The 13,304-nt window shown below is 42.4% G+C and overlaps 1 protein-coding gene across 1 annotated transcript in view; it reads left to right on the forward strand.

Moving 5' to 3' along the window:
- Positions 1-262: 262 nt before the first annotated feature.
- The window catches only part of ANKRD33B (ankyrin repeat domain 33B), a 48,329-nt gene continuing 35,287 nt past the window's right edge, over positions 263-13,304 (forward strand). Inside the window, exon 1 of the mRNA XM_021538417.3 lies at positions 263-670. Coding sequence (XP_021394092.3) covers positions 263-670 — 408 coding nt within the window. The remainder of the gene's footprint in view (positions 671-13,304) is intronic.

Genomic DNA, 13,304 nt, shown 5'->3' on the forward strand with positions numbered 1-13,304 from the left:
CCCGCGCTCCCCAGAGCCGCCCTGTCCGCCCGCAGCCTCTCCCCGCTCCCCGTGGCGACGGCGGTGACCGGTCCCGCGGACCCTCCCCCGCAGGCGGCGGCATGCCCCGGCCCGGGGGGCGGCCGGGCTGCCGCGGGGCGACCCGCGGGAGGGGGCTGACCCTTGCGTGAGCGGGCAGCGGCACCCAGCCCGGCCAGGCAGAGCCGCGGCTGCCGGGCGCCCTGAGCGCCCCGCGGGGCCCAGCGCAGCCCCCGCGGCCGGCATGGTGCTGCTGTCCGGGCACGGCGAGCAGCTGCCCGGGGAGCGCGTCTGCCCCGCGCCCGCCGCCGCTAAGGAGATGCCCGGCGCCGAGGCGGAGAGCAGCCCCGAGCAGGGGGCGGCGGAGGCTGCCGCCCAGGAGCCGGACGAAGAGGAGGAAGAGGATTGCGAGGAGTACGAGGACTTTTCCGAGCTGCCCGACACCTGCAGCATCGCCTCAGACGACTCCTTCTACCCTCCCGCGGGGCTGGACGACGACGACGTCTGGTCCCTGGAGGGGGACGAGCGCGACAGCCCCGAGGCGCTCAGCCTCTTCCGAGCCTGCTGCACCAACAACAGCATCGTGCTGAAGGCGCTCATCCGCCAAGGCCCCCAAGAAGAGGAGGTGCGGGAGGCCGACCGCAACCGCAGGGTGAGCATCCCGCGCCGCGCCGCCGCCCCGGCGGCCCGGGCATCTCGCCCGGGGCAGAGCGGCTCGGCTCCGCCGCCGCCGCCCCCAGCGAGGAGCGGAGCCGGGGGCAGCAGCCGTGCGGGGGCTGAGTGAAACCCTCCCCTTTGCTGGGACGCTGCTCTGCAGCCCCGCGGGGCACGGGACCCCGGGCAGCGAGGAGCAGAGAAGGGCGTGACGCTACGCCTGGCCAGCCCTGGCTTTGCACATTTGCCTAAGGAAAGGTCTGGTTTATGGGATGAGACGGTGATCGAGGTTCCGGTTTTCCCGCCATCAGTTTTGAATTGGGTCTTGTTTTCCCTCTGTTGGGGACAGAGAGGGGCATCGCTGGTAATGGTTGTGCTCAGTATCAAAAAACCTTCCTCTGTTCTGGGCTGTTCATCCACTGCAGTACCTTATGATATTCACCTTAAAATTTTGAACTGCTGGTAAAAAGGTTTTTTTGTTGTTGTTGGCGGTGGTGGTGGTTTTTTTGTTTTGGTTTGTTTTTTTTTTCTAATTATTTTTTCTTTTTCCTTTGGCTCCCCCAAAAACGTATGCTTGTTCCTGGTTCCTAGACTGCCAAGCAGGGTTCAGGGTATTAAAGCGCTACAATCAGCATTTTTCAGAGTTTTTGTATTTATTTTTGTTGCTGATAATCTATTTTTGGGCTTTGTATAAGTACAAGTTTTGTGGTTTTGTTTTTTCCTGTTACTCAGTTAATTGCGGGAACAGAAGTGTACTTCTCTAAATCAGAAGGTGAAAGCTTGGGAAAGATTTTCTGCTTAATGAGTTACTGGGACATTTGAACAGCAGTATTGAAGATTACCAATATTACTACAGTTTGTTTTAAATCTAAGAAGTTATTTTGCATAAACAATCTGCAAAAATAATTCTGGGACTAATCTGTGACAGCAGTGTTTTCAAAGGAAACCTGTATTATTTTAATTGGGCAAGTAACTTGTACATTCTGGCAATATAAGTGGTCTTTACAACGAAAAAAGTGCCATGGTTCTGTCTGGAGAGGGGCTTTTCTTGTGGCTTAGATATATGTACTTCTAGGATTTTTCCTAAAAATATCTTTACTTCTTCTCCAAAGGATTGATTTTAATACGGATTTTTAGTGATCTGACTTTTTGTAAATTTCTTAAGAAGATGAAAGGTCATATTAACACATCTGAGGGAGAAGAACCTATGCCGTGAGCATGGGAATGAGCAACACAGAACAGAAATAATTACATCAACTCTTCTGCCCAGGCCAGGATATGGCATGGTTGTACTTTAGCTGGTAACATGTGAGATCCAGGTGTACATTATAGGATATTTTGAATATCCTGCAGATTCATCTATCCCATATATTAGTGCTGTGCCTGGGCTGGAGCCCAACCCCAGCTCTGGCACTGTATGGGGTTTGGGCTCCAGCCTCTGCTGAGGTCCATTGATTCAGTGAGTGTCAAGTGTGTGATAATGTGGGGGCTTTGGCCCCCCACACATGTGGCATTAAGGGCCAAGTGCCCCAGAACTGTCCCTCCTGAAAAGGTGGCCTTCCTGTCCAACAGAGGACAAGAAGCTGCAAGAACCCTCCCTCTCAGGGCTGGGTCCTGCAGACTTCGGTCAACAGGAATGACAAAGTTCAGCACAAGCATCAGAGACAAAATTTTAGTTTGAATCCGAAAGTTTATTTTCTTTGTTCATACTGTAAAAACCCAAAATCCAACAAAACAAAATAAAAAGAACATCTACTTAGGCAAATAGTCAATTTGACCCGAAATTAAAAATTGACATAAAATTCTGTTTCCTTCATTTTTTTATGAATTCAAAGTTAAAAAGTTCTGGAATTCAGCAACCTGTGAAGCTACAGGAACAATGTGGTAGACATGAGTTCACTTTCTCTCTGCCTTCCTCAGAGAAGTGCCCTAGTCACAGCAGTACAGAGCAGGACAGTTGGTCTTTTCCAGAGAGATGTGAATGGGGTGGGTGAAATCTTTTGACTAGAAAGCAGAAGCTTCAGGTGTGATTCCTGCTCAGGCAAATTCTCATTATTTTACAATGGAAAAATCACCTTTTTTAGAGAACTTTACTTAACAAAATGGAAGTTTCTCTCACACCTTTTATTGCCCTTTCTGTGGATTTTTTTTTTTTTTTGCTCTTGAATTTCATTATAAAATCATTGAACTTTATCCATGAACAAGACAATTTTTCTACCACAAAGTAACAAAACAAATTACACATACCTCTTGTTCTCATGAAGACTTTTCGTTGCTGAAACTAAAACTACTGTTGGCTTTCAGCATCTTCTTTTGTCAAGATAATGTTTATCTACAATGTTATCTTGTATGCATTTGTTGGAAAGCTCTGGGTTTTTTTCTTATTTTATAATACTTTTTTACCTTTCTTTTTAAAATTTATTTTTTTTTCCCACACTGAACAAATAAACCATACTTCTCTTTTGTCTAAGTTTTAGTTTCTTTTCCATGAGACAGGGCAGGGAATGAAGAATAACTTGCTTTTTGAGAAGTGGGGTGGTGAAGCGAAGGGCTGTCCATCTGAGGATATTAACTACTTGCACCATCCTGATCTGATAACCTCTGGTATGTAGGTACAATGCAGTTTCATTTTCACAGCTTCAAAATCAAGTTTTCTTCAAAACAGACAAAACAAGTAACAAGATATTGTCAGTAACACAACACTATATTTTGATTCTGAAAGTAAATACAATCAGCTCAAAAAATGTAACATGAAAAAACTTCCAAATGCCCTAAAATGGGTACAATGAGCCTGCTCTGTTTTTAATTAGTTTTATCTTGCCCCTAAAGTGCAAATGTATAAATGTAAGATGTAGAAGCAATTCTCTGGGAAATGCTAGGATCCAGAAGTACCCTTATTTATTTTCCTCCATCCTTTGTGCCAAAATACATCACTTGTCTCTTGGAGTCAATTTGCCAAGCTTGGATAGTGGCTTTTTGTGCCATTTCTCCAGATGCATATTTTCCCCATAGTCTGTTCATGAGCTGCGGAATCTCCTGCCAGGCACAAGTTTTCATTAAATGCACCTTCCTGCAGCAAACCAGACTCCACAGCATCTGATTTGTTAGTCACCACATGTAGCCTGAAGATCTGTACCTTCCCTCTCTTGTTTTCATTACTGTCAAGACAACAGTTTATGTATCATTGACTGCAAAGGATCCCCAGATGGCTGATCCCCTCATCTTCTCTTGCACTGCTGTCTGTCCATGGAATTCTGAAAGACTGGATTGGTACTGCCCATTTTCTCTCCTTGCCCAAACTAACACTGAAATATTTGGAAAATAACTATGACAGCATATAATATACTAATTGTATATCGTGCAGGGTGACCTCTCATTCTTCAGTGTTTATTTATTTATCCTAAAAGTAAAGAGGGATTTGAAAATAGACAAGGGAAAATATAAACATGGCTCTGGTGAAATTTCCTGACCTGACTTGAGACCTTAGTATCACCTAGCTAATGGTGCTACTTTTCACTTTGTAGCATGGGGACTGGTTCTCCTCCCTCACTAGCCAAATTTCTAGAATTTCAGATATTTTTATCTCATCATTTTAACATCACTTAATATCAAATTTTGTCTGATGACCAGGATTAACTATATATATATATATATATACTTAGAGAGACAGAGTTTTGAAATCTGATGTTACCTAACTGCAGAATGCAAGCAAATTTAGAAATTTGCCATGACAATAGAGAAAGCATTAACAGATGGGGGAGAGAGAAAAGAAGGCAAAGAATGTCTCTTTGCCAGATTGAAAATAATCACTGCAGCTGATTCACAGAAAGGTTTTGTGCTGATTTTACATGTGGTATAGCCCATATTAGCAAGAATACTCTGTTGTAGTCTTTTTCAGTTATTCTTTTTTTTTTTTTTTTTTTTTTTTTTTTTTTTTTTTTCTGTCATTGCTCAGTGAGTCTTTTGTCCAGTTCCATAGACAGCTATGGACTTAACTGTGGGAATGTTTCTCTGGATGCAGCCTAGGTTTGTCTGTGCCCTGCACACCATGAGTGGATGTTTTGGAATGGCATCACTCACCTGGTTTCCTCACTGGGTCCATGACAGTATTCAAGGCATCAGACCTGTTGTGCTGCTCTCCTTTCCCAGTGCTGCAGGCTGCTCCTCAGACTCTGTACTGCCACAGTGAAAGTGCTTCAGGAAACTCACCCAATTTAGGGAGCATTACCCTTCAGAATTTTCCACAGAACAATGCACAGTGAATCCTCCGTGGATCTGACACCTGAATTTGTCTTTGCCAAAGGGCTAGGCTTCTGAAATTGCAATTGGTTGTGAAGGACAGGGAGCCAGTGGTTCAATTTCAACTTTCTGAGTGAGGAAACTTTGTATTGGATGATGCTTTAAAAAGTCATGTGTCACAAAAAGTGCCAGAGCTTGTGTAACTAGCTAAAACAAGTTAACTCCATTAACAAAGAAACTTGTTTGTTTGTTTGTTTTTATCTTCAGAATGTTAACTTTTAAAACAAAAAAATCAGGAGTCCAACATTTTCTAGTAAGGGATGAAGTTCTCCATGTCACATATTGCTTTTCAGTTTTCATGGCACGTAACTTAACCCATATCAGAAAAAGGATTTTAAGAACATCATCTGCTACAGTGCTCAGAATATTTTTTCATTATTATTTTCATAGACAGCTTCAGTTCCTTCATATTGTCTTATACAAAGCATTCTCATGGAAACAGTTGTATTGAAACTTAACAACATGACACTAAATCATGAAAGGGAATTTTTTGGGTTGAAAGTACTTTTAAAAAGACAACAAAAGTAATAGAATTTAAATCCTTAAAAAAGTACAGAAATCCTCAAATACAATAAAAAACGTCCCTGGAAATACATGCTTGTGCTTAAAAAGGAAGTGAGTAAGGTAAAGAATTATAGACATCAAAAAAAGGGGGAATTTTTCAAATACAGTAATTACAGATCAAGGGTAGCCATCAGAAAGGGAATGGAAAATATGAAGTGAGCTGGCTAGGAGGGAATTTGGTGAGCTAACCAGAGCATGAACCAGACTAATACAGGTAGGCACTCAGAGGCATTATCAGAAGAGCGTGGGCAGGTTAGCTGTCTGCCTGCTCTTGTCTGTATTCATCTGCAGTGTTAGGTGACTAATGCCTATGTAAACCTGGCACAAAAAGAAATCCTTTAAAATAACTTTACTGGGGAAAAAGTATGTGCACAGAACATACTTTCTATAGATTAAAGAGAACAATGAATAAAGACCATGAGGGTGTGTAGGCATAAAGAATGGCAATGCAGGTCTTTAGCATGCTGCTGGAAATGCAGGGCTGGAGCAGGTTTTGTCCTCCATGGAGCTGAAAGGTAGGATGACATAATTTTTACTTAGTCTCAAAAGCAGCATTAGCTAGCAGATGTAGGTTCTACTGGAATGGACAAATACAGATTTGAAGAACAGATGGGAAAGTTGTACAAGTTTAATTTAGTTTCATGTGATAGTTTCAGCTTCTAGAGAAACAAGATGAAGAGTAGCTTCTTTGAAGAATTTTGACAAATTGCTTAATGTGAATGGTATGGAACGGGAGGGGTGTTTTTGGTCTGACAGTAGTACAGCAGTAAAGGTCACAACAATCTTCTGTTCTGCTTTAAGCAATATTTCATGTTAGTGTCTTAAATCAAGTGTGTGGCTTGCAGGACTACTCAGAGATGCAGGGATGATCCTGGTTACCCATCTGAGGACAAGTTGACTGCAGATATTTAAAAATATAACTGCATTTAAAATCCCATGATAGCCTAACAAGACTGGTTGTCCTGGACAGCTTTCATCAGTAATTATGACAGACATATAATGAGTTTTTAACATAATAGGTCCATAACACATGGGACTTTTGGATGCCTTACTGCCTTTCCTAGGAGAATACTAGAGCTTTATTTCACAGTGCATGAAGTGACACTGCTAATGCCTTCAATCCATCAGGAAATTCAAATTTATGTTCTCATGGAGGAATTGCTCAAGAAGGAATACTGGCATTAATTTCCTTTTGTAAAGCTTAGAAAGATTTCTTAGGGAAAATTTATTGAGGAATAATAGGAAGTTGAAGTAGAGAGTGCTGCTACAAAACATCTGATTGCTCTGAAAAAAAAAAAAAGGGTTCCTGTTGAATTTCAGTAGCTTATAGGAGGTACTGGAATTCAAGTCTCCTGGGAAAGGAAGTGGTCCAAAGCCACCAATATTCCCAAATTCTTCAGCTCCAAGCTAAGTGCCAGTAAGGCAACAGTGGTACTTTGTTTTATCAAGGCTTTAGGTCTCAAGGCAAGGGCTCTGAGGAAGAAATAAAAAATATTCCTGTCTCAGGCAGGAGGTTCAAGGCTGCCTGCTGAGAAGTACCACAGGAGCGGTGAGTTCAGGTGCCAGTTGTGGTGGACAGCAGGTCTTCACTGCCACATCTTTCAGTGTCATCAAGCACTTAACTCTCATGTCCTTTGGCTCTGCTGGTGCTGGAAGAGGGGATCTGGGCTGTGGCTCTTAGAGGCTCCCAAGACAGTGGCGACAGATGGAAAGACAGGGACAGGGATGTCAGCCCCTCATCAGTTTTCTTTTCAGAGGTGTGAGACTTGGTTGTCTTTCACTCAGTCTGACTATTCTGGTTTGAAAGCAAAACCAGTGAGAGACTCCAAGTCAGAAGTACAATCTATTAGGAAAAGGGAAAAAGAAAACAAAATACATGCAATCATACAAAAGAAAAACCACTGAGAGAGTCAGAATACAACCTGATATGATTTTGGTCAGGGTGTTGGTAGCAGTCCAAATTAGAATGGCTGCAGTCCTCCTGGAAATCCAGCGGGAAAGCCTGAGTCTGGTGTCCCCCAAACACAGATTGTATCCAGTTAGGAATGCTTGGCTCCTCCCCCTGGGTGGAGCATCTCACAATGGGATGTTATAGTTCTTATCAGTAACTCAGTGACATTCAGTAGCCCATTATCAGCAGATGTCTCCCCAGTGGGAGAACTGGTTGTGGAAGAAATAAGGAAAACTGCCCACTTAACAGAAGACAACTGCCATGCAGATGGCAAATGGAATACATCTTGCCTCGAAATCTGGGACACTGACTTATTGCTGGGTTTCAGGGGACATTTCAGAAAGGGTTTTGAAAGAGGCATTAATGTTTGCTTTTGTGTGTGGCGTAGAAACTCTTGCCATCATCTTAATTTTAGTCACACAATCTTGTGTTTATGCTTGGGAATATAAACTGTGACAATAAATTGAAAAAAAAATATTGAACAAGGAATACAAGCAATCAAAACAGCTAATTTGATCTACTACTCAAGAAGAATTAGACAGAAAAATAAAAAACCCCAAAGCTCCATTATACATTTTGGAAAACGTCACTGTGTGACAAAGACCAACAACAATCAGGTATTTCACTGTAATGCTTCTAAATGTTGGTAGTACTTCAACTTCATAGAGGAGAATGACACTTTACAGGTATTGGTTGCTTCCCACCAGAGGAGCCAAAGGGCATGGGGAGTGTGTGTGCTTTGCCAAAAGAAACCATCTCTGGCATGAAAGTGATAATAAAAGCGTTTTAAAATCATGGGGATTTAGGGTTAACAGGAAAAATAAGCTTAGTAGGCCCTGGAAAAATAAACACCCTAAGCACATGAAGAACTTGTAGTTGCTAGAACTACACCTGTGTAGCTAGTACATGATAAATAATATAATTGTTAGATGTGATGATTGTTTAGTAATTAAATATAATTATTGTTTAATCATAAGAATAATTATGATAAACTGTGGTCAGGGACCTAAGAAAGATCATGAGAAACTCATGTCAATGTATAAAATAGAACAATATAAGTTTAATAATTAATATGTAAGTTATATAACGATAGAATATAAAATACATTCAGCTCAAAAGCCATGTCGGAGTCAGATTTGGGTTTGTACCCCTGATTCCCAGAGCTCTTGATAAAAGCACCTGCATATAATCATGTCCTGTGATTATGTATGCTCCTGAACGCTAACAAGAGCACATGTGCAGCCCAGCTCACATCTACCCTGTGTAGGGCATCTCTGGTGTGGACACAGCCAGTGCCTGGCCTGCATTTTCCCTGAATCCTTGTCTGTTCTCCTAATTCATTATTGGCTTTTAGGCTTTTGAGTTCAAACGCCCAAACTAGCATAATTTGTTGTGTTATGGTTTTGGAAATCATTAACTATGCTGGTACTAAAATTGGTAAAATATCTATTTGCGCATGCTTTATGCTTTTTTCAGATATGGTAAGATAGCTTTCCAGTAGGATAACATAGGTCATAAGATGCTGCAGTTCTTCCCAAATTGCAATTTTGGTCATTAATTTCCGTATCTTTTCTAGTGCTTGTGCTGTTTTTGGACAAGTTATTCTGTTTTGGGTGAGGCTGGGGGAAAGGGGTTAGCAATTATTTAAGTGCTATATTGCCTGCTAAGAATTTTCCTGTGTGTTCTTTCTGTATCATCTGTCATTACAGTGTGGAATTAGTTTAATCTTTTGGGACTAAGGAAGAATTGCACTAAAAACTAATGGTAGAGTTGCTAAAAACTGCCAGTATATTTTTAAATAGAAAAAAAGATCTCTGGGGAATGTGAAAACAATGAAGAATTCCCACAGGCCTTATTAGAGACAAGAGCTCACCTTTAATGTTTTCATGAATAAAGTTTCTCTCAGAAGGTTACCCTTCTAAATTATTTAAAATATTATGCCACATAGGTTTGAATGTACCTGTTTCTGACTGTTCTTTAATTAAATATGAAAATGGAAACCCTCCAGCCTGGGCTAGATATAATCCTGTAACATACTCAGTGAGTCACAATAAGAAATAATCAAGTACTGTAGGAAGAGGATTGTTGTCGCAGAGTCTGTGGTTGCACATCTGGCAGTGAATTAGCAATTCAAATTGTATCCACTGTGGGAAAAACCCACTATGTGGAAATAGTTCCCATTTTTCAATTCTATTATTTCCTATAATGTCTGTTAAATTCCATTGGGAGCAATTTGAAAGCAAGATGATGCAAAATGGGAATGACTCACGGTTGGGCTTTTGTTGGTTCACATGTTTTGGATGTATAACGTTCTGAGATTGATCCTGTAATATCCTCTCACATGTAAGGGCTGGGGGATTTTTTTTTTTTTTTGTCTTTTGCCTTTCAGTACATGAGGCCTCATCTTTGGGACAGCTTTTGTGGACAGACCAACTGCTGGCAACAAGAGATGCTGCCAGCAGCCACCAGAGCTCAGAACTGGGCTTGTGGAGAAGTTTTGAAGCTTTGCTTCTGTTACTATAGGGGCGGGGGGGAGGCTTATGCAGAATCTATTGTTATTAGTTGTCTGAAGTTCAAAAGCAGCAGATAAAGGGACATATTCAATCTGTTAATAAAAGGAACCTTTCAGGCAGTCTTTGGCTTTTTTTTTTTTTCCTTTTTTTTTCTTTATAAAACCTAGACATCTTGCTATTTGGAGCTAATAGTAAGAAGGCTCAGCTCAAGTGTTTAGCATTTGATTGAGAAACACAGGACTGGTATCCATGTATTCATAAAAGTGTCTTTAAGTGTAGATGAAAGGAAAAGGAAGACTTTCTTTGAAAGGTGGCGTGGTACTTCTGTGTATCTGCAAGTATCATATGAGTTTGATAAAGGATCTAAGAGAAGGCAGAGTCAAAGCTCAGCTCCACAAAGGGCTTAATTTAAAATACTTTTCTTTCTACAGAGTTTTCTACAGATTTTCTGTACAAAGAATGAAGTAGCAATAACTTGTTAGAAAAAGAATGTAGGACAACATGTATTGGTCAGTTCTGCAAAATAAAATACCACAAGTATTAGTGAAATACCACAAATACTAATGAAAAAGAAGTGTTTAGACTTACAGAGCCCTTATGAGCTAGTAAAAATATAAACACAGTAAAGGAGTTTTCTGATTACACTGAGTTGAGCTGTACTACACAGTAAATAGCTGGAAGCATGGAACAATGCCAGCCAGAGGAAACCTGTGTCTGGGAAGAAAAAGGTTGTTTTCCCTGCTGTCCTGCAGGCACTTTGCAGGCTCACCACTGCGTTAGGTGAGTCCTGTCCACAGGGAAAACTGGGCAGCATGACCATATCAGAGACACTGCTGTGGCACACTGCTTCAGCAGAGCTCCCCATGCAGAGCTGCCAGCCTGGAATAAAACACAGGGCTCCTGGAGGAACAGCCTGGCCACTGGTTTGAGGGGGGAGTGAAACCATTCATGGCTGACAGGGAAGAAAACCACTTAATTTCAAGGTCTCTGGGAACAGAGTGAAAACCTCTTTCTAGTTCCCCAGGGACAGGTGCAGTCTCCCAAGCAGAGACTGTCCCACAGCCTGCAGGCAGTGGCTGTGACAGGGCTCAGGTAGCTCTGGGATCCCCCATTAACCTGCCACCACCAGTCAATGGGACAGAGGCCGAGTTGTGCTGAGTCCTGCTGTCATTTATGTGGGGCGGGACTGAACCTTCCTTTTTATGGCCACCTGTTTATGGCTGTGCTTTCCTTTGTTTTACTGCACTGATGCTGTATGGTCTGCAGAAATTTTACAGTCCAGAAAATTCTTCCTCTTGCGAGAGTGCAACAAAGATGCTCCAAGTGTGAAGGTACCCCTGAGCAGAACTGCCTGTGGAATGGGGGTTGTCCTCTTTCTCCCAAGTAACAAGTGATAAGACAAGGGGAAATGGCCTCAGGTGCTGTGAGGAGAAGGTCAGATTGGGTAGTAAAAAAATTTCTTCACCAAAACAGTGGTTAAAAGGGGAGCCTATGTGAGGAGCTGCAGAAGTAACTTGGTTTTTTTCAGTCTGGAGAAAAAGAGACTGAAGGGAGACCTCATTGCAGTTACAACTTCTTTGTGAGAGAAAGAGGAGAGGCAGAAAGAGGGAGTGATCTCTGCTGTGTGGTGACCAGTGACAGGACCCAGAGAATGGTCTGAAGCCGAGTCAAGGGAGGTTTAGGTTGGATAATGGAAAAGGATTTTTCACCCTGGTGCCTGGGCAGTGGAACAGGCTCCCCAGGCAGTGGTCACAGCACCAAGCCTGAGAGAGTTCAAGAAGCATTTGGACAACTGTCTCAGGCACATGGTGGGATTCTTGGGGTGTCCTTTGTAGGGCCAGGAGTTGGACTTAATGACCCTGATGGGTGCCTTCCAACTCAGCTTATTCTGTGTGTTTCTGTGTCATTCTGTGATTAGGTTTGGAACAGGTTGTTCTGGGATGTGGTGTAATCACCATGCCTGGAAATGTTGAATAATGAGTAGATGTGGCACACACACAGTGTGGCTTAGTGAATGTGGTGGCATTCCATTGAAGGCTGGATTTGATGATCTTGGAGCTCTTTTTCCAGCCTTATTGATTCTATGATTCTAGTATTAGCAGCCCAGAACTAAAAAAAAAAAAAAAAAAGAAAACAAGGTGGTGAAAAAATGTCAACATTTATCTTAGAATTAATCACCCAAATTATTTTGTTCTAAGGCAAGAAAGAGCTTATGAAATGTCTTTTATTTGCTATTGGCATTTTTTTCTTTCTGTGGGCATTTTTATCATGACCTAGTTTATGCTTATTACAGTCAGCAAAGCTGATTTATGAGCAGAGTCTCCATTCTCAGATGGGTGCAGGCAGAGCTGAGGCATTCAGGTATACATCTATGACAATGTTCACAGATCACAAATGAATTTACCATCCTCTTAGGATCTGAAGTCAAATGAGGGGGAGAAAAAAGCCTAACCTGGAGGTTTCAAGTAACGTAGTGCTGTTTCCCAGTGCTTCTGATATCTCAGGTCCATCACACTCTTTTCTGCTGTTGTTAAAACTATGAAACTGCCCCCCTCCACCAGCTATCAGGTGTCAGCAAAAAGTGCTCTCTCTTTGGAGCTTCAGTACCTGGAGCTAGATCAGTAGGAGCTCCCTCCTGCAGTAGGTACACAGACAGTAACCATGGGGAGACATAGATCAACACTGCCCACTAAATGTCATAAATATGTGTAATATGGATGAAGATATCACAGAGAAGAAGGGTTTTAGAACTTACAGGTGTTCCTTTAGTGTCAGTGGAAAGAAAGAGTGACTCCAGGGCAGGCCAAGGCAGTGCAGGAGCAGGGTGCCCAGGGCACAGTCACTGGACCTGCAGGGACACTTCCACCCTGTGGCATCCAGCTCAGGTCCCAGCTGCTGTGTCTGCTGGAGCAAGGGATCATACCCTGCCTTACCTGCTCACAAGGCCACCTTCACAGATACGAACTAGTTATGTGCAAAGCCCACTTTGTTTACCTGCTGTGCCTGTGTTATTGAAGTACATCTCCCCATCAGAGTGAGCTGAGGGCTGGTGGCTTCAGGCTGGGCTGCTTAGAGGGCAGCACAGACATTCTGTTTGAACATGTCACAAGCTGGGTGTGCTGAGGAGCACAGTTCACAATCTTGTAATGAATATCCTTGGTGAGCTAGCCTACTGTCATTTATCTGTCAGTCTGCAGTCTGAAAATTTAGGTCAAATATATCCAAATTTGTGCTTTGAGAATTATTACAAATAAATTAATTGTTTTGAGAATTAAAAAAGAAATCAGTACTGTTTTTTCTGTAAT

Source organism: Lonchura striata, chromosome 1 (genome assembly GCF_046129695.1).
Source record: "Lonchura striata isolate bLonStr1 chromosome 1, bLonStr1.mat, whole genome shotgun sequence".
Lineage (NCBI taxonomy): Eukaryota > Metazoa > Chordata > Aves > Passeriformes > Estrildidae > Lonchura > Lonchura striata.